We start from the raw sequence: 23,612 nt of genomic DNA on the forward strand, positions 1-23,612 counted from the left end.
AAAGATATATCTTAATATTGTTAACTCATTTTTTACTATTTATTTTATTTGCTGTTGTCAAAGGAACTACAAAGGACAATGATGACATCACTTGCAAAATTCAGTCTCATTACTCATATGATCAACTTGTTTGCATTTCGGATTCGCGTTGAGATGCGAGATCTGATTTATTAGGAAGCCTTTATAAAGTGTGTACATGCACTTACAATTAAGCCACTAAAATCATATGTTCTATTTTTAGTAGTGACATACCGAAATACTTGCTCCGTTTTTAATACTTGCAACGTTTGTTGCTTTCACGCATATCAATGTACATCTTTGATCATTTATATCATAAATTCTCTTTATGCAAAAATTATAAAAAGTTGATATTTTGAAGATACACATGGAGACGAATTAACAAGATCTCACATGACTATGTTTTATCTTATATAAAAAACACTAAGAATTGTCAAAGTAGATTATATGAATAGTGTAAAAACTCTAAACGTTGCAAGTATTAAAAAACAGAGGAAGTTGTTTATATTTGCGGGTCGTTTTAAGCGCTCTTACGATCTTATATGTTGTAGTGGTCTAATAACATGCTATATATGCCTTATTGCATGCTTACAAGGTCTAGAATATATGGTGAAAGTGATGAAACACTAGCTCAAAGTAATAATTTAAATGAAAGTCTATTTTGCGTTTGCGTTTGCGTTTGCGTTTGCATTTAACATTGGTATGATATATTTGGTTACATAACTAACAAGAGATGTTATAATTAATAGGTAAAAATGACAAATACACTGAAATTGTGATAGACATGTTGTTGGCTAGTGAGATTGTATGCACTAAATATGCACATCACAGAGGCTTACAAGGAGGGAGCGGAGCACCACAAAGTCGGGAATTTCTTGAGAATGCGGAAGCAGGAATAGCTAAACTGTGTAGTGGAATCATTCCACTTAGTTGATTAGTTGAGACATCAAACATTTCCAAGGTCTTAAGATTCAACACATTCGTCGGAATACTTCCAACCAAGTTATTGTTGGATAACAAAATGGTAGATAATTGTTGGGCATACCCAAGCTCTAGGGGAATTTCTCCAGTGAGTTTGTTATTCACCATCTTCAAAGTTTGCAATCCGGACATATGGCCTATCGACTTTGGTATAGACCCTCCGAGTGGATTATTGGACAGGATCAATGAACCAACGTACCTCATTGCAGGAATGATACCAACATTTTTGTCAATGGCACCAGTGAATCTATTGCTTGACACGTCGACTATACCATAGCCGTTTCCTTTTTTGTTAAAAATTGTTGCCAAGGAGCCAGAAAAATTGTTTGAGTGGATATCAATTTGATTCAGACCAGTAAGATTCATAAATTCCACTGGAATGGCGGAGTGGAAATTATTATTTGATATATTAAGGTCTCTCATAAATTGCATTTTCCCTATTGACCAAGGCAATTTCCCTGTGAGTTCATTTCTAGATAAATCAAGGTCTAATATGTTTTCCATACCAAGTTCAGGAGGGAGTGAACCACTTAGCTTATTGTTAGATAACTTCAAATAATTCATCTCCTTGAAATTACCAAAACTTGAAGGTATTTGGCCTACAAACCGGTTATTTGAGAATACCATTGCCCTTACTATTTTCAAATTCCCTAAAGTAGAGGGCAACTTTCCTGTAATCTTATTGTTCTCTAAGTTAATAATATACATTTGGTTGAGATTACCTATGGAATCGGGTAAAACACCCGTCAATTTATTATGACTTAAATACATAGAGCTTAATGAAATAAGGCCGCCAATCGAACAAGGAATAGATCCGGTGAGTCTATTATGGTTAAGTTCTAAGGTTTGCAATTGGGATAGTTTACCTATGGAATACGGTATAGATCCAGTGAGTTTGTTATGATGAATCCGTAGAGACATTAATTTCGAGAAACTACCAACAAAATCAGGTATAGGTCCAGTCAGATTATTATTGTAGAGACTTAAAGTTTCTAATCGGGATAGTTGGCCAAGTGAATCTGGTATCTTACCTTGAAGATGATTATCTGATAAATCAATGTTGGTGAGACGGTTTAGTTTGCCAATACAAGTTGGGATCCCACCGGTAAGGGAATTTTGATTAAGAATGAGGGTCTCAAGTGAGTTTAGATTCAAACTGAAAGACGGTATTGAGCCAGTAAAATTATTTACGCCTAAAAACAATGTCTCAAGTGACTTCATTGATCGAAAAACATGGTAAGGTATTGTACCAGATAGCCTATTATAGCCAAGGTCAAGAAATGTTAAGCGATGAAGGTTTGCAAAGGAAGTGGGTATTGAACCATTCAAAAGGTTATTACCTAGAGAAAGGTAGGTTAAATGAGATAATTGGCCTAGTTGAGGAGGGATTGAACCAGTAAACTTATCTGTACTGCTACTTAGTTCCTCCTCTTTGTAAATGTAAAGGTCAAGTTGTTGAAGATAAGTAAGATTGCCAAGGAAAGGGGAAAGTGTACCTCTTACCAGAATTGAGATGCCGAGTTCATCAAATATTTCCATAGGACGGTATGGGAAGACTCGAATAACCCTTCCGGAGATAGCATCACATTCGATGCCTCTCCAGGCTGTGCAACAATCTGTGTTAGGAGTCCATGTTGTTAGATGACCACTATCTCTCTCGATGCCGAGCTTGAATTCAAGTAATGCCTCTTCATCTATGGTATTGCAAGATTCTACCAGAATAGGACTGAATGTAATAGTTTCGGCTGCTAATATTGTAAGGAAAATCACCCAAATATGCAAATTGTTTTTACTCAGGGATACCATAACTAGTAAAGGATGCTTACTTAATTACTACCCAGGGCTTTGTAATTGTGTATTTGTGTAACATTCATGCATCTCATTTTCACTTTATATACTAGCAGTACGTAGTACACCAACTTGTGTAATTTATACTAACTCAATATTTGTATTAGAGTACCAAACAAGCTCGAAATATATTATTGTATAACAGGCTGCAAGTCTACTGATTCATAGTATTCTGTATCTATCTAATCTATATGTACCCCTAACCGACACTAGTTGATGACAAACTCACCTTGTGACTTGTAACTGAGTTTACAAGGTCGATCCCGGTCAGCTGAGAAATGCTTGGGACTTGAGAGTCACTCAATCATATATTTACATTGTGATAGATGATGATTTGTAAAGTTTTTTTTCTTTCTTACCTAATGAAAGTATATGTACCCCCAAGTTTAACCACCTTCTCTCTAATGTTGACATCATAATAGCACATAGCACATAGCACATGCCACTCGTATGGTAATACGAGGACTAACCTAAAACTACTACCTCTGTTTCATAAACTTCTTTACGATTACTATTTTCACGGACTCCAATGCAATATTTAACTACTTATATATCCAATTTCGTATGTGGAAAAATGATAAAAAGTTGATATTCTGAAAATACATACCAAGACCAACATAACAAAATCTTACATGTAACGTTTTGATGTATATAATAGTAAGAATTTACAGTCAAAGTTTTTATATTTGGACACATATTTCAAAGCGTAAAGAACTTCTAGAAACGGAGAAAGTAGTAAACTAGTCATTTTTTTAAGAAAAAATCAACGTGAGACAATTCTCTTTGAAACACACAACAGTTGCATTAAGTAAAGAAATTTAATATTACATGCAATAACCCGAGTAAACTAGTTTTAGGATAAACTAAGTACTCGATCTAGTATTCTAGTGATATATTTGGATCGGATAGTTTAAATGCAGTAGTGGGCGCTATCTTTAAACGAAAACCATTGACATCTTGAGATTGTACTTATCTTACTCAATTCTAGATCTATCCCTGTACGTTTTGGGTTCTTTTTTTTTTTTTTGGATAATTAAGACATGGTAATGAAGGTTTTAATTGTTATTCATTATCTTTTCCAGATTGACGGTGCGATCAAGGTGCAAAACCATGTGTTCGAAGCTGGTTTTGTTAGAAGAAATACAAGTTGTTACTTGATGTTAAGCATTATTGCGTTTACGTTAGCTAATGTATTTAGTTATTGGACCTAGTAGGTCAAAGCCTTGTATTAGGTTGTATATAAACTACACGTAACAAAAATATAAAGCAAGGAAAATCAATTCCTAACATGGTACCGGAGTTAGAAACCAATAAACCGTAAAAGGCTAAAACACCTAAAAAAAATCCTAATTTTTTTTTCTTTTCTTCTCACGAAGAACTATAACCATTTCCGGCGAGGATGGAAAACTCGATCCTTCTTCTCCATTTTACCTTTGCTCAGGCGACCAACTGAGCAATATGATCACTCACATGGCTCTAAAGAGTAAAGATAATTATTTGGCGTGGTCTAGGGCGATCACTTTGTCCTTAAAATCGCGCCGAAAGTTTGGTTTCGTTGATGGAACAATCACCAGACCAAAGAAAGACTCTAAATTGCTTGAGTGGGAGACTAAAAATACCATGATTGTGGCATGGCTTCTCAAAATTATGGTTCTGAAAGTTGCAACATCGATCCCGTGTATGGTTGAGGCCAAGCCTTTGTGGGATTATTTAGAGAATCGATTTTGTGTGTCAACAGGGCCTCGTCTACAACAACTACGGGCAAAAATGAGCGACTGCAAACAGACTAAAGGAGCGTCCGTTAAAGATTAATACAATCTGCTCATGGGCTTTTATGGTGATCTCGCTCAATTAAAGCCTCCTCGATCATGGTTGTAAGTACGCGTGGGCTATGCACTTGTGATGTTGCTGGGAGGTATGAAGAAGATAAGGCAGAAGAAAAATTTCACCAATTTTTGATAGGCCTGGATGATGATCTGTATGCCGTGGTACGTACAAATCTGTTGTCTCAAAAACCACATGCTTCCCTCAAAAAGGCTATGGAGGTGCTGCTCCAAGAAGAAGAATCACGTGGTATCGCTGCGGGGAAGGCTGTGAAGGAATCTGTTGAGGCACACGCCTTTGCTGTTCCTGTTGATCGTTGGAAGGGCAGCAACGATCATTGGAAAGATAGATCTAAACTGTCTTGTTCCATTTCCATCGAACGGGGCACGATAACTCCACTTGTTTCAAACTTAATGGGTATCCAGATTGGTGGCTGGAACAACACCGAAAAGGCGGTGGCTCGGGGTCTCGGGCCTCTTCAACTACCGCCGCTAATAAGGGATGACAGAGTGGTAGCAACTTGATGCGGGCCAATGCCGTAGGAAGTGGATATGTTTTGAGCAGTGGAAGCAGGGTGCAGAGCAGCAGTACCAGTTCACAGGGACTGGGCAACAACAGTAACAATGCACAGGGCACCAAGAATGCAGGGGTGTCGATTGATGATCTCAAACCCGAACATATTCAGGTTCCATTAAATATGGTTAATCACAAGCAACCTGATAAAATGATTGGTGAGTATTTCTCTTCATCTTGGATTATTGATACCGGTGCGTCTCGAGATGTCACCGCATATGAGACTTCCTTGACTGATATCATGCCCATTAAACCGTGTCATGTGGGACTCCCTGATGGGAGACAAGCCACTGCTATGACGACAGGGCTGGTTATATTGATTGATAAATTGTCTCTTGAGAATGTTTTATTTGTCCCTGAATTATGTTGTAATTTAATATCGGTGTCTCAAATGATTGCTAATTCACATTGTTGTGTTCGTTTCACTAATGAATTTTGTGCTCTACAGCATTCGGGGAGCCTGATTGGAGCCGGAGAACGATGTGATGGACTCTCTATTTTCGGCGGATTCCTATAGTATGTGCGGTAACAACTCCAGCGATTTTTGAATTTAAATTATGGCATAGGCAAATGGGGCATCCGTCGGACAGAGTGGTTGAGTTAGTTCATGCTATTAGTTCTAGTTCTAGTAGTAAGTCATTGAATAAAGCGTGTAAAGTTTGTCCTCAAGCAAAACAATCACGGGCTAGTTTTCCAATCAGTGATAGTAGAGCTAGTCGGATTTTTGAATTAATATTGTGATTTGTGGGGAGCATATAAAGCTCCTTCTAGTTGTAGTGCACACTATTTATTTTTACTTTGGTTGAAGATTTTTCAAGAGGTGTTTGGGTTTATTTGTTGAATTCAATAACAGAAGTTCATTCCGCATTTTGCTCTTTCTTTGCTATGATTTAACGTCAATTTGAGGTGTCTTTGAAATTGGTTCGAAGAGATAATGGGACAGAATTTAAGTGCATGTTCCCTTATTTTGATACAAATGGAATTATTTTTCTATCTTGTGTGGGAACGCCACAAAAAAATGGCTGGGTTGAGCGCAAGCATCAACATATAGTAAATGTGGGGCGTGCATTGATGTTTCAGGAAATTTGCCTATTGGTTTTTGGGGTGAATGTGTTCGTGGTGCGTTTCATTTAATTAATCGCACTCCGTCTTTTGGATAACAAAACACTATATGAGATCCTATTTGGTCAGGCCCCTAATTTTGATGAGTTTTAGTATTTGGTTCGCGTTGTTTTGCTCATAACCAAAAGGCAAAGGGAGATAAGTTTGCACCGCATAGTAGAAAATGTGTGTTTATGAGATATCCCGATGAATCATATTAGTATAGGGTATTTTAGGCGCATTTAGGTTGCATTTCTAGGCATTCGTCTCATTTTAGTTGCATTTAAAGTCGCATTTGCTTAAGTTGTCGTTATTGTACTCTATTACGCCCCTTTCGTGTTTTCTTTAATATTTCAGGTGATTTTACAGTCATTTGGATGCTTTCAAAGTGTTCTAAGTTGATTTGGATGATGAACGAATGAGATGTTGACTCAAGGATCATTACATTTCTCTGGGGATAGCTTTTGAGTCAACAACGAAGCTACCCGTTATTTTTCTAAGCATCAAAACGGACAAGCATTCACTCGTTTAATGATATCTCAAGTTCTACAAATCAGAATGAGACGATTTTGATTGGGCTAGAAATTAGGCTTAAAGAGCTTTCCAACGATAGGTCACACGCCCCTAGGGGAATGGTAGAACAAGAGTTATTGCATAAGCAAAGGTGACTCGACTATCCAATGCGTCGACAAGCCAAAGTCGATGACCAGGCTCGCAAAGCCCAACGCCCAGCCAGCGTGCCCGTTGGCTTGCCGATCCCTAATTGTGTTGTCTCTGCCTCGCCCGCTGGCAATCCAGCCTGGGCGCTGGAGTTTCCGCCCACCATGCTTCTTCGCACACAAATCCCAGTGAGGGATATTCCTCGCATCGAGAGATCTCGCAGTCTGCGCTACACCCTTGCAAGCATAGTCGCAACGCTAGCGAGTGATGGCTAGATGCAGTGAGGGATCTTGCTTTCCACTTCGTTGCTCCTCGCACACATGACGCCCAACGAACAGCACACTCGCCAGTGAGCCAGCACTCGACCCAGCGAGCGATGCCACGCTATCAAGCCACATCTCGAATTTTGCCCATCAACTTCAAGCGATCACTCGATGCCCAGTGATAGATGCTTCGCAACCTTGCGCCCTTGTGCATCTCTTGGATAACCCGGTCGTACTCGGATTTCATTGCCATGTCATCATCCATCGACCAATCATTGACGATGAAGGAAATGTGTCCTTCACCCAAGGTGCATTAGTCTAATACCAAGGTTCAGATTAATTACGAACAATTAATACCCTCTACTATTTTAAAATTTAATTCAATTACAAACTTAATTATTTATTACAAGCAAATCAGTAAACACATAAAATAAACGTCTAAAATAAACTAGGTAACTATTCATTTCTCAGACTAGCTGATGAAAAGACGGCTTTGAATCATAAATTTAACCTAATCAGCATTATCACCGAGTACGGAGCTCCTACTCGAAGTAGAGGGGTAGGTATTTTCCAATCTTCAATTTGTTCACATACTTGAATTTCTTTTGGTAGAAAGCAGAGTTTTTTTTGGATGTTTTTGTTGCTTGATGTTTTGAAAGTATACCTAAAATGCCGACTATGATGAATAAAAGGTCGAACTTACGGCTGCCCCCTTAATTGGGTTTGGCAATAGATTGATGATTAAGTCTGAGTATAGGTTTTCCTGAGCCAGATTTATTGCGGTTTTCAATGTCAATTTTTTATTTTGCATTCTTGGATTAATGACGAGGAATTATTCAATAACCTTTCCATGAATGGTTTCGGCATAATTTAATTGAGAGGGGGGAAACATACAATGTGTGATAATTGGTTCATGATCTTTGCGATCACCCTTTGGTGGTTATGGAAGTGAAAAGATAATAAAAGGTTTGGCTCCAATAATGGTATTCCTCTTGACCAGGTAACTTTTATTTGGGGAAAGGTGGACCTTATAAACCGAGCTATGTGTAAAGAAAATCTAATGATAGGCAAACGGAAGAGACTGCGTGAGGAAATCTTTATAAGATGGTCAACTCCGCGAGATGGATGGGTTAAAATTATTACTAACGGAGCAGCCAAAGGAAACCCAGGAAGGGCTGGTTGTGGTGGAATGATAAGGGTCATAGAGGAGAAGCTTTTGCGGCTTTTGCTTCTAATTGTGGTATATGTACGAGTACAAAGGTTGGGTTACTAGGGATCATGAGGGGTTTAGCAATTGCTTGGAATGCTGGCTTTGCTAAAGGCCAACTAGCTGGGGATTCTGAGGTGGTTGTCAAACTCCTACTTGATACAACCATCCCTAATTCACTCTCCTTTCATATCATCCTAAAATGCAAGAGTTTAATTACAAGACAAGGTTAGGAGGTGAAGGTTCATCAATGTACCGTGAGGCTAACCGTGCTGCAGATTGGCTTGCTACTTATGGAGTTAATTTGGAGCAACATCTTTTGATCTTTGAGCCAATCCCGGTGGATCTTCAAGCCGTTTTATTAGAGGATTTGGATGGTAGGACGATAGGTAGGATTTGGTAAAACTATGAAAAAAATCATATACATAATTAATTACAATTATTGAAATAAATTACAAAATGGAGGGAAACCATGCAAATTACATTAAATAATTATTGATATAATTAAAAATCACGCAATTAGGATCTAAACATCCCAAACACCTATTAATTGACAAGGAAAAAACCAAAATTAAATTAAAAAAATTATGATAATTACATTCATGGCATAATTAATGCAAAAATTTTAAGACTTGCAAATGTACGTTACATAGAAATTGAAAAGGAAAGAAATAAGAAGTCACCTTATGGAGGAAATTCTTGTTGCACCTGTAATTCATTTCACCTTAATTATTTATTAATAATACCCGTTCTTGGCTCTAATATATACTTGTGACCAAGGTTTTATGTGAATATCAACTGAATCTTCAATAGTAGAGAAAGTGAAAGGTATAGGGACGAGAATGTTATTCATAGAAAACTTCTTCAACTCCAGGAAAACTATCTTCCATCCCTTAACAAACCAAATGTAGGAAAATGGGATTTTGGGAAACGTGATGATTTCCTCCCAACGATACATACTACTACTAATATGGGCTGATAAGTACTGATAACTGATAAGAGTAATCAAGTTGAATTCACAGGAATCGCAACTAAAATAAGTTCGAATAAATGTTGTTAGGTTTTGATAAATGACAAACAATTAGGGATGACCGTATAAGTTCAGGTAGTTTTTTTATAAAAAGAAACTGGATAAGTTTAGGAAAGGGGAAATAAGTTGAAAAGAACAAAGTCAATCAATGGCTAGCAATATTTTCTAGGTGGGGTGACATGCTGGGAAAAACATGCTCTTCTGTAGGATATTGGATATAGCTCGTTTTTGTGATCTGGTTGAGGCCAAACTGTGTGGAGACATGATTCCAACGTGGGATGTTGTTAAAAATGGCGGTGGTTATCATCAACTCTTCATGTGCAGCAACTAATTTACATAATTAACAATTGCTTCATTTACTCAGTACATTTGCAGGCTACTCAGTACATTGGCAGGCTACTATAAAAAGAATAGACCTAAACAAAGTACTACTTCCAATTAGGCTACTGTGAAAATCTTCTGATTCATGTGCAACCATATATTTAGATGATTTTGACAAAGAACGTGCCTCTGAGCCTCAGATCCCACTTCCTACTTCTGCAGCCCTTTGCGACCCATTGAATGTAATACCTCGTATTTTTCTATAATTAAAAATATATTTTATTATATTTATAAAGCATTTCGTTGTATTTTTATAAATTAATTTAATTTAACGAGAATTAAATGCTTTTTATCTTTAATTAATTTAAATATTAATTATTACAAAAACCGAATTTATTAAATAGATTCAACGAATTTATTTAATCGGGAATTGTGGGGTCGTATTTCGAAAACGGATTTAATTTAATTAAAGCCCAGTTGATTTTCCATGATCAAACCCAACAAAGCTTGCAAGGAGTTTAATGAATTGAGCCCGGAAATAAGCCCAACTCAAACTACCATAACCTAGCCCACATGGGAGAGAAAAACTATAAATAGACCCTCTCATTAAACCCTCACAAAAATTTCAGCACTCCCTCTCTCTCCTCTCTTTCTCTCTCCTTGCGGCACCCTCTCCTCTCCCCTCTCGTCCGACCTTTTTCTTGCAGCCCAAGGCACGAGTGTGCCTTGTGTATGGTGCCCAGCCTCACGCGTCGTGCCGTGCGCGCCCAGCCTCGCAGCCGCAGCGTAGCACACAAAGTGCCTGTGTGCTTGCGCCCCTCGCTGCCCCTCTCTCTCGTTGCCTCGCCCCGCAGCGTAGCGCCCTCGCTGCTACTGTGTGTCGCGTGTGCCGCGTCCCGCCCAGCAGCCACGCGAGCCTCGCTTCCGCTCGTTTCTGTGTCGCGCGCCCATCTCCCCTACCCCTCTCGCTCGTTGTCGCGTGCTCGTGCGAACTGCCAGCTGCGGTGCATGCGTGTGTTGTTGTTGTTGTTGTTGTTGCGTTGTTTGTTCGACGCACACACACACACCACAATTAATTGTTGTGTGTGTGTGTTGTTAATTGGGATAATCAAATTTTATTTTCAAAAATATTAATTTTCAGTTTTAAATTGATTTAATTGTTGTGATTAGTTTAAATATTTGGGTTGTTTAAATTAATTAAAATGTTTATGAACACCGTATTGGGGTTAGTATTGTGTTTTAATTAAAGAGTTTGGTTTTGATGATTGAGTTTATAATTTTCAGATTTAACAAGTTTATAAAGTGTTGATTTTTGAAGTGAAAACATGTTTTGGAATAAACTATTGTTAGGGTTTTGGTTTCAAATTAATTAAGCGATTGATTCACATAATTTAATGACAATTTAAATTACGGTTTTTTCATGAAATACCCCCGAGGTTTACAAAAACGCACCAAATACCCTCGCGTGTTTCGATTAACATAATATACCCCTATTTATCCGTATTGTTCATGAGATGCACCTAACAGTTAACGGCGTTAGTCTACCGTTAGTGGAGTTTTACTATTTTGCCCTTAATTGTGTTATGACCCCATTTACTTACCTTCCCTTTGACAGAAACTCAAAAAAAAAATCTCATATTCTTCTATTTCTCTCTCCTCTCCCCTGTTCTTCAAGCTTCAACCTACTCGAAACCCAGTAATTCTGGGTAGATCCTCCTGCTCTCTGGTCGCCGGCGACGTCCGATCTCCGCTCTCTGGTCGCCGGCGGAGGCCGATCTCTGGTCGCCGACAGTGATCCGGAGGATCACTTAAATCAGATGTTGATGGTGGTCGACTTGGCTTCGCGGAGGGTGGTCGTTCTCCGGTGGCCGCATTGGGAAGGTTGTCGATTCTCCGGTGGTGCGGAAGTTTCGCGGCGGTGCAAAAAACGAAGTTGTTCTTCCTCCTGCTCTCTGATAGCCGACGGCGTCCGATTTCCGTTCTCTGGTCGCCGGCGGAGGCCGATCTCGGCCCAGGGTTCAACATCCTCGGTTGCACCGTCGATTCATTGACCCACTCAAGTGCAACGAGCAATAGAGAAAGAAGGGATTCGGAGGACGAATCCCTTAGTTTCTGCAAAGGTAAGGGAGTTGAAGAAGATGAAGAGGAGAGAGAGTCTTCAAAAGTTTCTGCAATTTGAAGCACAAAAGGGTCAAAAAGTTCTGCATTTAGGGTTAGAATTGTAGCTGATTTTGACGAAATTGGGTATTTTGATTTGCAATTGAATGAAATTCGAGAAGTTGAGGGTGTTGGGAATTCGGAATCGGGAGAGTGAGTAAAATTGAGTGGAGACTGTTTGAAGAAAATTGGGAGTCAATGTAGAAGCAGACATTGATTATGGATTTATGGTGGTGGATTTCCAGAATCGAATTCTAATTCTAAGGTTTCTGACTTACTACTAAGATAGTATGAAGCACTTAGTTAAGGAATTCTCTGTAAATGTTGTTGTAAGTGTTGTTGATCTGAATATCTTTGATAAAGTGGTTTAATTCTTGCAGCCTTTGTGTTTTAAGTAGCTCAATCCCGTATGTTCTTCTCTGGGTCCGCCCTTCTTGTTTCTCCAATCTCAGTCCAATTTGTGGGCGATTAGTGTGAATGGAAGTAATTGATTTTTTGAATTTGATTGTTTGCACGTTGATTCTTATGTTGGCGGTTGTAGAACAATGGAGTGCACCGGAGAAGATGGATCAGGAAAAGAGAAGGAAGGGATGGAGAGAAAAGGAAAAATAAAAGCAGTTTGGATATTTAGTGCAACTTAGTTTACAAATAGGTGTATATTGTGCAATAAGTTTAAAAATAGGGGCATTCTGTGAATTATAAACATGACTTAACGGAGGACTAACGGAAGGTCGGATTAGGGGTATTTGGTGCAAACTTAGGCAAAAATAGGGGTATATTATGTGATTCGAAAGACACGAGGGTATTTGGTGCGTTTTTGCAAACCTCGGGGGCATTTCATGAAAAGTTTATAAGCTTTAAAAAGTTGGTTTTTAATGGTTTTAAAGCTAAAAAGTCAATGTTTTTATGTTAGGGCTTGAGTTGACTATTTGAGACTATTAAATTAACGATTAATGAATGATTTATAATTAAACTAAGAGTTTTAGAATCTTAAATAGTTGCTGGAAATTTAGTAAACATGGATAATAATTTAGTTCTCTTATTTTGTTTATAGGAGTTGATTTCTAGTGAGTCGTGATTCGCACAGTGGCCCCCGTACTTAGGTATTCCAGGTACGTACAAGACTAGGGTGACCACCCATCCCTTGAGGACTTTGTGAAGTGTATTGAATGCGAATCATGTGAACTTATATGTTATTATGAATTCATGTTTGATGATTGGGAACGAATATGTTATTATGAATTCATGTTTATTGTTGAGAACGAGCATGTTATTATTATTATTGAATCTATGTGAACGAGCATGTTATGAATTGAATTATGCTTTATAGATTCTATGGAACTATAATGTTATGGACTTTATAATCGTTGAATTATGTCAAGCATGTTGTTCAAGTTAGTTTGCATGTATGAGTAGTGCGCATGCAAGTTGTTATTATTGTTATGCTATAGTACATGATGTCTAGCATAATTATTGAGCCAGTCGAATATTGCCAGTGAGCAATATATATTCTACCAAGGGGTAGAATATGTTAGAGAGTCTATGTGAATTGAATTAAGGACAATTCGTGCTAAAGGCACACCCCGCTTGTTAATAGGCAATGTCGGGTTTTCTCAAACAGTGTTTTTGAGAAGGAACAATGGGAGTAATTTCACTTGAGTCTATGTTTGATCACAAGTCCTAAATAAGTAAAATAATGAAGTGTCATTGTTGAATTGTTTGATTATTCAATTGTTTGTATGTTGTGTCTTGAGTCGCCTTGAACATAATATTATTAATTAACGTAAAGTGTAACCCAAAAGAGCTTCAAAACCCTTGGAACGTATATACCTTGAGTATGAACAATGGGGGGAGTCTTGCCGGAAAATTTGTACTCCTAGAATGATACAAGACGTTATTTCATTCTCTTTTATGCCGTTGTGCATTGGAATTCCTGTCGGTATGGCCCGACTGTCGGTAGTAGCCCGACTTATTTTGGTGTATGGTTGGCTCCCATCACCATCTCTTTCCTTTTGAGGATACTTTACTTTACCCGTTCGAAGCTACTTTTTATTAATTTATGAGTCAAGAGTCGTGTCAAGTGTCGAGTCTTGTCTCCATGTTTATCTGTTTATTATATGACTTTTGCATGTGGATTATTTAATTGGTCGAGTGAAGCATGTTAGGATAGAATGTTATTCTAGCTTGTTCGTACTCAGCTCTTGCTGACTTCGTGCTTCATGTATTCTGGTCATGGCCTTTGCCTTAATGACCCTATGATGATCCATCAATTGCCTTTGCGTTGTTGGGGAGTAGAATTTTAATAAAGCAGGTTTGTAGAGATAACTTGTTGGAGAAGTTATCATGGGATTCGAGTTGAGAGTTTTATTCTTCCGTAATTTATAAACTCTATTTTATTTAAAGTCATGACTACTATTTTCAGTTAATGGATTTTCAAATGGTTTAATACTTTGGATTTGGGCCTCAATGGTTCCAACTTGTTTTAATGACCATTAAATATTTATTTAATATGTTTTGAAAGTTAGTTAATTCCGCTGCGTAATTCCGGTAAATAGTCTTAGCCGTTATCACGGTGGCGGTAATATCTTGGTAATTCCTGTGTTTTAAGTCGGAAAATGTTTTATAAAAAGCAAGGAATTATTAGGGTGTTACAAAGTGGTATTTGCAACGCTCTAGTTTGAGAGCTGCTTTGCATTAATTAATAGTGCAAAGTGGTAAATCCGTAAACTACGATTGCGGAACTTTAGGATTTTCGAAAACTATTTTCCTAAAGTCAAAATGTTGTTTTTGAGTACTCAAAATTTTGAAAAGCCAAATACCAATTATTTCAAGGAATTTGAAAATCATTTTAATTATTCGATTTTTACAAAAAAAAAAAAAAAAAATTCGAATTATTTATTTTAATTCCGAAATATTTTCGGATTTTTGAAAAAAAAAAAAAATTATTTTCGGATTTTTCCGAAATCTCGAAAAAAATAAATTATTTTTCCGAAATAATTAATTATTTATTTATTCCTTTTTTAATTATGTTCGAAAATAATCGAATTAATTTCTTGAATTATTCGATTACTTATTTTAAATTTTTGATTTTAATTTTTAGTAATTTCGTATATATTTGAAGTTATTTATTTAAATTAATTTCGAAATTTTTTATTTACTCTAAGTGAGGAAAGGGTAGATTAAGAAGGGCATATTTAGACTAAGTGTGCATTTAAATTTAAGTATGCATTTCTAATCAAGTGTTTATGTTATTATGCCTTGACTATGTGATCTTTTGTTTAAAGTTGATCATGTCTTGTTTTGCTTTATGTGATTAATTGCATCACGATTCATGATTAAGCATGTACTTGTGCATTGAAATTGTATGGCTCAACGAGCTTACTTTGTTTTCGGAACACTTTAGTAAGACTTTGTAGTTGTTAACTTTCAGGATTTAAGATGTTGATCTCAAAGTACGCAAATCTAGGAAACCTAGAGAAGCTAGATTGTGAAACCCCACACATTTATTGTAATACCTCGTATTTTTATAATATTTATAAATATATTTTATTATATTCATAAAGAATTTTACGATTTTTGGAATTTATTTCGCATTTAAATATTAATTAAATGTATTTCAATTAATTAGAATATTTATTATTTTAATTAATTACTAAACGAATTTAATTTTCGAGTCGGGAAATTTAATGGGTCGCAAGTAATTTTAAAAGGTTTGGGTTTTAAATGAAAAGTCCAATTCGTTTTATTAAACGAGCCCAATCAAAAGAATTTAATTCAAGTCCTAAGCTAGCCCAATCATTTAATTCCCTAAGCCCAATTCTAATTTTCTAAGCCTAGCCCATTGAAAATAGGGAGCCTATAAATAGGACTCACCTCATTAAATGATCCCCCTTAAATTCATAAACCCTCTTTTTTCTTTCTTGCACCTCACTCCTCTCCCTCTCCTCTCATCCAGCTCACCCCGTACGGCCGCACAGCCCTCGTGCTCGTGCCCTCGTGCTGCCATGCCATCACCCTTGCGCCCTCGCATGTTGTCGCGCCCAGCGACCAGCACCTCTCGCCCTCTCGTTCCTCTCGCGCGCCTAACGTGCTGCACTGCCCCTTGCTTCGTGCGCCTAGCGTGCTGTGTTGCCCCTTGTCCCGCGCGCGCCCAGCGTGCTGTGCCTACCTTGTCCCGCGCGCCAGCGCTGCTGCCCTTCGACCCCTGCCGCGCGCACACACCGTGTGTGTGTGTGTGTGTGTGTGTGTGTGTGTGTGTGTTGTTCTTGTTCGTTGTTCAATCTTTTTCGCCCAATCACTTTAATTCATGGTTGTTCCGTGCTATTGGCCGGATTGGTATAATTCTCTTCTTCCTTACCTATTCTATTTAAATTCCGTATTTTAAATTATAATATTATTATTGTTTTGAATGATTAAAATGTTGGGAATCGGTTGTGAACACCGTGCTTTGAGGATTTACGTGTTGTGATTCATTAAGCTTGTTTTAATTATTAAAGTATGAATTTTCAGATTCGTTTATTTAATAAAGAATTGATTTTTATGACGTTAAATTGGTTTTATTGGGATTTAAAGTTAGGGTTTTTACCTAGACTTAATGAGTCAATTGATTAGCATAATTAGATGATGATTTTAATTATGATAATCAATTATATTTTCAGATTTGGATAAAGGCTTAAAGTGTTGATTTTTATTGATTTTAAAGGCGAAAAAAGTATGTTTTCGTACTAAGGATTGGTTTTGCAAAATGAGACGATTATATTATTGAAAAACGATTGAATTCTAAAGTTTAAATGAGGTTTTAGATTTTATAAAGTTGCTGGAAATTTAATGAACATGGAAATAATTTAAGTTTCATTATTGTGATGATAGGAGGTGATTTCTAAGTGAGTGCTCGTTATTGCAAAGTGGCCCCTACGCTTAGGTGTTCAAGGTACGTACAAGTCTAGGGCGACCACACCATTGTCAAGACAATTACATGATTATTGTTGATGTGAATTATATTATGTGAAATCATGTTTATTTTGGTGAACGATCATGTGAATTATGATGTTGGATGTATTGGATTATTTGTTAAACAAGCATGTTTAGATTATTATGAGTATGGATTTCATTGTCAATCATGTTGTTCAATATTTATGCATGTATGGTTTGTTTCACATGCAAGGGATGGATTATTTATTATTATGCTATTGTACGGGATGTCTAGCATACTTTGAGCCAATTATTCGTACCTCGTTGTACTATTTATTTTACCATATGTGAAGAGTTAGCTCACGTAAGACACCGCACATGTAGGGTTCAGTTAAGAATATTTTATATGAAATGAATTAGGATTTGTCGTGCAAGGGAACAACCCTCATGTTAAAGGGCATGATGTGGAATCTCACTTTGGTGAGGAGGAACATGGTAGTAATTTCACAAGTGTCTTGCTTTGTTGATCACAAGTCCTAAAGCATTAAAATAAGATTGTTTGGTTGTTGTTTATTAATTGTACGTGTGTATGTTGTTGAGTCTTGAGTTCGCCTTTAATAAAATATTAATAAACGTAAAGTGCAACCAGAACAAGCTTCAAAACTTTTGGAACGTATATACCTTGAGTATGAACAATGGGGGGAGACTTGCCGGAAAGCTTGATCTCCTACTAATGATACAAGACATTGTTTCATTTATATTATGCGCAGGAATTCCGTCGGTATGGCCCGACACTCGGTATGGCCCGATTTTATTATTTATTATTTGGTGTATGGTTGGCTCCCATCACCTTTCCTTTATGGAATATTCTTTTGGCCCGTCCGAAGCTTACTCTAATTAAATTGTGAGTCAAGAGTCGAGTCAAGCGTCGAGTCTTGTATTCATGATTTGTTTGTTAATTATTAAATGGCTTTTGCATGATGGTTAGTACTTAGTGAGTGGTGCATGTTTATAGTTCCGTTTCACTCTATTCTTGTAAGTACTCAGCTTTTGCTGACTACGTGCTTTGTGTCTTTTGGTCATGGCCTTTGCCTTAATGACCCTATGATGATCTATCATTTGCACTTGCATTGATGGGGAGTAGAATAATATAGCAGGTTGGTAGATCAAAATCATGTGGCTTGGGATGATTGAGACAGTTGCATGCTTTCGTATTTCGAACTACTTTATTTAATACGTTAATTATGTTTGAATCCGTTGAACTTTTTATACTTTGGTTTTTGGGCCGTCATGGTTCCAATTTGTAGGAGGTCTCGATATTTATTAATTATGTTTTTAAAAGTTAGTTGACATTAAATTCCGCTGCGTAATTCTGGTACTAGCCTTAACCGTTAACACGGTGGCGGTAATATTTTAGTAATTCCTTTATTTTAAGTTGGAAAATGGTTTTATAAAAGCAAGGAATTATTAGGGTGTTACAAAGTGGTATTTAGGAGCTTAAGGCTACTTTGTAGTTAGTAATACTACAAAGTGGTATACTAGAGCTTAGTTTAATTCCTTCTTTGTAGTAAGCAATACTACAAAGTGGTAATCGGAGACTAATGCGGAACTTTAGGATTTTTAAATATTCTAAAGTCAAAACGTATTATTTTGAGTACTCAATATTTTAAAGGTCAAATATCAACTATTTTGGGTCGTTTGAAATAAGTTGAAAAGTTTGGATTATTATTTAATTTACTTAAATTTTTTCCAAAATCTATTTTATTTTATTCGAAATTTTCAAATTAAATTCGAAATATTTTTTTTCGGATTTTCCTTTTAATCATCCGAATTATTTTTTTATTTATTTATCTAATTAATTTTCGAATTTTTCGGATTTAAAAAAAAAAATCGGATTTCTTTAATTACTATCCGAAATTAATTTGTTTAATTAATTAATAATTCTTATTAATTTTCGATTTTAATTTTAATAATTTCAACTAAGTTAGGAGTTATTTATTAATTTCGAAAATTAATATTATTTTCAAGTGAGAAATGGGTAGATTAAGAAGGGCATATTAGTTTAAGAATGCATATTATGTGACAATGTGATTTATTAATTGCCATGTATGTGTTCTAATCATGTTTTATCTTACTTTATGTGGTTAATTGCATCATATTTCATGTTGAGCATATACTTGTGCATTGAAATTGTATGGCTCCACGAACTACTTATTGTATCCTTTTTTGGGTTGGAATTTCTATGGGAACGCGTTAGTAAGACTTTCTAGTTGTGAATTTTCAGGAATTAAGGATGCTACCTTCTAAGTTCACCAATCTAGGATACCTAGAGAAGATGGATAACGAGACTCCTCACATGTATGTCTAGAAGATCGTGTTTGCTTGCAACTATTTTGCTTCGTCCAAGGATATGCCCCACCTTAGGCACAAGGATATGATGGCTAGTATGGTTATACATTGTTTGCCCCATAAGAACCCTTACATAGACCTCAAGAACAAGTTCAGTGACATGTATTTTAATGATGGTACCCCTAATTGGTACAAATATGGGACTGGAGATGGTAGGTGGAAGTATGATACTGAAGTTCTTACTACTATGTTAGAGGTTGCGGAGAATAGCTATGAGGATGGGAAGTACTCTGCGGGTCTAGGTATGGGCTATGGAGGAATAGAAAGTGATAGTGAGGATGGTATGATTCATGATGAGCAAGCTAGTGATGTTGAGGAGGACGATGATGATGATGATGTGGTATAGATTGAGAATCCTAATCCTGTAGTTCCTGAACCAAAAATTGAGATATCTAGTGGATATGAGGATGAACTTGAAGAGAATAATGTGGTTGATAGTGAGCCACAGCAGGATGATGAGGCTATGGATGAAGACTCTGATCCGGAAGAAGACTTGGATGATCAAGACTTTACTCCAGAGCAATACAAGGAAAGAAATGATCGTCGTGATGACGTTAGTCTTTAGAGAAATGTAATCCTTAGTTATTTATTTTTCGTTGAATAATAAAGTAGGAAAGCTACTACTTATGGTTGTTAGTTCTATCATAGTTGGAGAATAAATGTTATGTCAATTAGTGGATGTAAGACCTATTCATTGAAGCATTAATAAAAGCATAGAATTTCTTTTTCGTTACCTCTTAAGTTCAATTTTCAATTCTAAATTTCGTGGGTATCGCAAAGGGATTAATTGCTATTTCTTCAATGAAATTTTATGTGCAAGGTGGTCATGTAGCAACCATCTAAATTACATGCATCGAATAGTGGGGTGAGAAGGCCCAAAAGTGGCGCCAACTTCCCCCTAGGGCACGTGTAACTGTGTTCTTGTTGTGAGTGGGTTCGTTGTCGAACTAGTGCCTTGGTAATGTCATGTCCAACCAATATTAAAGTTAGCCTTTTATTTTATTCAGGAGAAGGGATATGGCTAACCAAGAGATTTCTGAAGTGGTTAGACAACTAGCTGAGGTAGTTCGAGACCTAGCTCAATCTAGAGCCAACCCAGTGCATGATCCGGCTGGGGAAATGTTTAAGAAAATAGCTCAAAGCAAGCCTCCACTGTATAGCGGAGAGATTGAACCAAGTGTGCTTGAAAACTGGTTGAGAGAGTTTCATAAGCTTATTGTAGTTGTGAATTTCCCCGAAAACCTTAGGGTGAACAGTGCTGTGTATTACCTGAGAGGTGAAGCTGATTTATGGTGGCAACGATGTGAGAATACCCTTAGAGCCACACCTAACTTTGGGTGGGAAGCATTCAAAACCGCTTTAAGGAACAAGTTTTACCCACCTTATCTGAAGAAGCAAAAGGCGCAGGAGTTCATCGAACTCAAAATGGAGGGTCTGTCTGTAACAGAATACTATTCTAAGTTTATAGAGCTGTCTGGGCTTGCACCGGAAGTGGTGGCAACGGAAGAGCTCAGGGCTCAAAGATTTGAGAATGGTTTGACCATGGACTTGCAACTGCTGTTGTCTAGAGAGACCTTTACCTCATTAGGCATCCTGTACAGAAAAGATGCTCACCTGTATGGGTTACAACAAAGGAAGAATGGGGGTACTGAAAAGAGAAAGGATGGTGGAAGCTCGAATCAAGGGAATAACCATCAGAATCAGGGGAATTTTAAGAAGCACAAAGGAAATGGGAACTTCCAGTTTAGGGATAACAATGGTGGTAATCGCAACAACCAAGGTGGTGGAAATCAGTCTGGAAGGAATGAAGTAAGGACCTATGACTGTAGGCGCTGTAACATGAATCACCCTAGAAAGGATTGTGACGGAAACCTAGTGACTTGTAGATTCTGTCAGAAGTTAGGCCATAGGGAGTATGAATGCTATTCTAAGAATGCAAAGCCTAACCAAGGTAACCACCAGAGCAATAATCGGAATAATCAGAACCGAAATGGGGGAAATGGAGGTGGAAACCAAAGGAACTACCAAGGTGGTAACAATGGCAATAGCAATGGCAATCACCAGAACCATGGAAAGTCTGGAGGAAACCAATAGCAGAATGGGAACCGAATCAACAATGAAAACACCAATGAGGTGGCTATAACAAAGGAGTTGCCCAAGGGAAGCTGAATGTGATATCTAGGCAAGAAGCGGAAACTTCCTCTGACGTCATAGCGGGTACTTTTTCTATTAATTCCGTCTTAGTTAAAGTTCTATTTGATTCTGGTGCGACTTATTCTTTTATATCAGTAGATGATTTGGGGAAATTAGGGTTGAAAGAGCCTGAAGCAATTGAAGTACCTATAGTCATACCTACTGGTAGGATATTGAAGTGTACCAAGATCTATAGAGATGTGCCTTTGACCATAGCCAAGACCGTGTTCTTATCTAACCTAATCGAGTTTGAGTTAGGAGAGCTAGATGTAATTCTAGGAATGGACTGGTTGGCCATGTTCAAAGCCAAAATAGATTGTGAGAAGCAGAAGGTTCACTTGAGGTCTAGCCTAGGCAAAGTAGTGTCAAAATGTCGTTTTGGTAAGCCTAAGAACATAGGGATTATCACAGCAATGGAACACGTGAAGCTAGTCGGTAAGTGAACCCAGTCTTCTTATGCAATGTGAGAAACCTAGAGCATGTGATCAAGGATCAACCTGAAGATATCGCAGTAGCTAATGAATTCCTCGATGTGTTTCCGGAAGAGATCCCGGGGATGCCTCCCAATCGACCTATTGACTTTACCATAGATTTAGTGCCTGGAACCGCGCCTATTTCAAAAGCACCATATCGAATGGCTCCAACAGAAATGAATGAGTTGAAAGGCCAATTGGAGGATCTGTTAGAGAAAGGTTACATTAGCCCAAGTGCATCGCCTTGGGGAGCACCAGTGTTGTTTGTGAAGAAAAAGGATGTAAGTATGAGGCTCTGTATAGACTACAGGGAGCTCAATAAGGTCACGATCAAGAATAAGTATCCTTTACCTTGGATAGAAGACCTATTTGACCAACTGAAAGGAGCAGGAATCTTTTCAAAGATCGATTTACGTTCGGGTTATCATCAATTGAGGATCGCTGATCATGACATACCAAAGACCGCATTCAGGACTATATACGGACATTATGAGTTCACTGTTATGCCTTTTGGGTTAACCAATGCACCTGCAATATTTATGGACATAATGAACCGTGTATTCCATGCCTATTTGGACAACTTTGTAGTGGTTTCCATAGATGACATCTTAGTGTATTCAAAGAGAGAAGAGGATCACGCTGAACACTTGAGATCTGTGTTGAGTACCCTGAGAGATAACCAGTTGTATGCCAAGTTCTCAAATTGTGAGTTTTGGTTGGAAAGAGTTGCATTTTTGGGACATTTTGTGTCTAAGGAAGGAGTGGCAGTTGACCCTGCTAAGATCAAAGTTGTTAGTGAATGGCCTACACCCAAGAGTGTGACTGACATTCAAAGTTTTCTGGGATTAGCTGGCTACTATAGACGCTTTGTGCAACACTTCTCTAGAATAGCCAAGCCCATGACAACCTTGATGAAGAAGGAAGCAAAGTTTGAATGGAATGACCAGTGTGAGGAAGCATTCCAAGCCTTGAAGACGCGATTGAAAACCCCGCCAGTGTTAACCTTGCCAGATAAGAGTGGTACCTATGATGTGTATAGTGATGCCTCTAAGAATGGTTTAGGGTGTGTATTGATGCAGAACGGGAAGGTTATTGTGTATGCGTCGAGGCAGTTGAAGCCATATGAATCCAATTACCCTACCCATGATTTAGAGCTAGCTGTTATAGTGTTTGCATTGAAGATATGGAGACACTATCTGTATGGTGTGAAGTGTAGGATATTTACGGATCATAAGAGTTTAAAGTACATCTTCACACAGAAGGATCTGAATATGCGCCAACGAAGGTGGTAGGAGTTAATCAAGGACTATGATTTGGATATTCAGTACCATGAAGGAAAAGCGAATGTAGTTGCGGATGCCTTGAGTAGGAAATCAAGTCATAGTGTTAATGCCTTAGTAGTTGCTAACGAGCTGTGTAAGGACATGCAGCGTTTGAACCTTGAAATAGTAAGTGGCGAAAGCCTTGAGGGAATGATGAATGCCTTGACCATCCAGCCGTCAATATTCGATGAGATTAGGGAAAATCAAGCTGGTGATGTAAAGTTGGAGCAAATTATTTCGCAAGGTAAGGAGTTAGAATGCCGAATCCATGATGATGGAAGTTTGAGGTACAAAGGCGGGTGGTGCGTGCCTCAAAAGTGT

At 37.7% G+C, this 23,612-nt stretch overlaps 1 protein-coding gene and 1 non-coding gene across 2 annotated transcripts; one reads left to right on the forward strand and one right to left on the reverse strand.

Annotated features, from left to right (window-relative positions):
* Positions 1–64: 64 nt before the first annotated feature.
* On the reverse strand, positions 65–3,147 carry LOC110785149 (probable leucine-rich repeat receptor-like protein kinase At1g35710). The gene has a single exon (XM_021989592.2). The coding sequence runs from the start codon at positions 2,803–2,805 to the stop codon at positions 844–846; it is 1,962 nt and encodes a 653-aa protein (XP_021845284.1). The 5' UTR covers positions 2,806–3,147; the 3' UTR covers positions 65–843.
* A 4,794-nt stretch (positions 3,148–7,941) lies between these two features.
* Positions 7,942–8,040, forward strand: LOC130460544 (small nucleolar RNA snoR113). Its single transcript, XR_008920400.1, has one exon. It is a non-coding gene; the product is annotated as a small nucleolar RNA snoR113 (small nucleolar RNA).
* Positions 8,041–23,612: the final 15,572 nt, after the last annotated feature.

The sequence above is a fragment of the Spinacia oleracea genome, chromosome 4, assembly GCF_020520425.1.
Source record: "Spinacia oleracea cultivar Varoflay chromosome 4, BTI_SOV_V1, whole genome shotgun sequence".
NCBI classification, from domain to species: Eukaryota; Viridiplantae; Streptophyta; class Magnoliopsida; order Caryophyllales; family Amaranthaceae; genus Spinacia; species Spinacia oleracea.

What these genes read in the sequence shown, in the direction of transcription:
- LOC110785149 (XM_021989592.2), bottom strand. Translation starts at nt 2,805, where the DNA reads ATGGTATCCCTGAGTAAAAACAATTTGCATATTTGGGTGATTTTCCTT.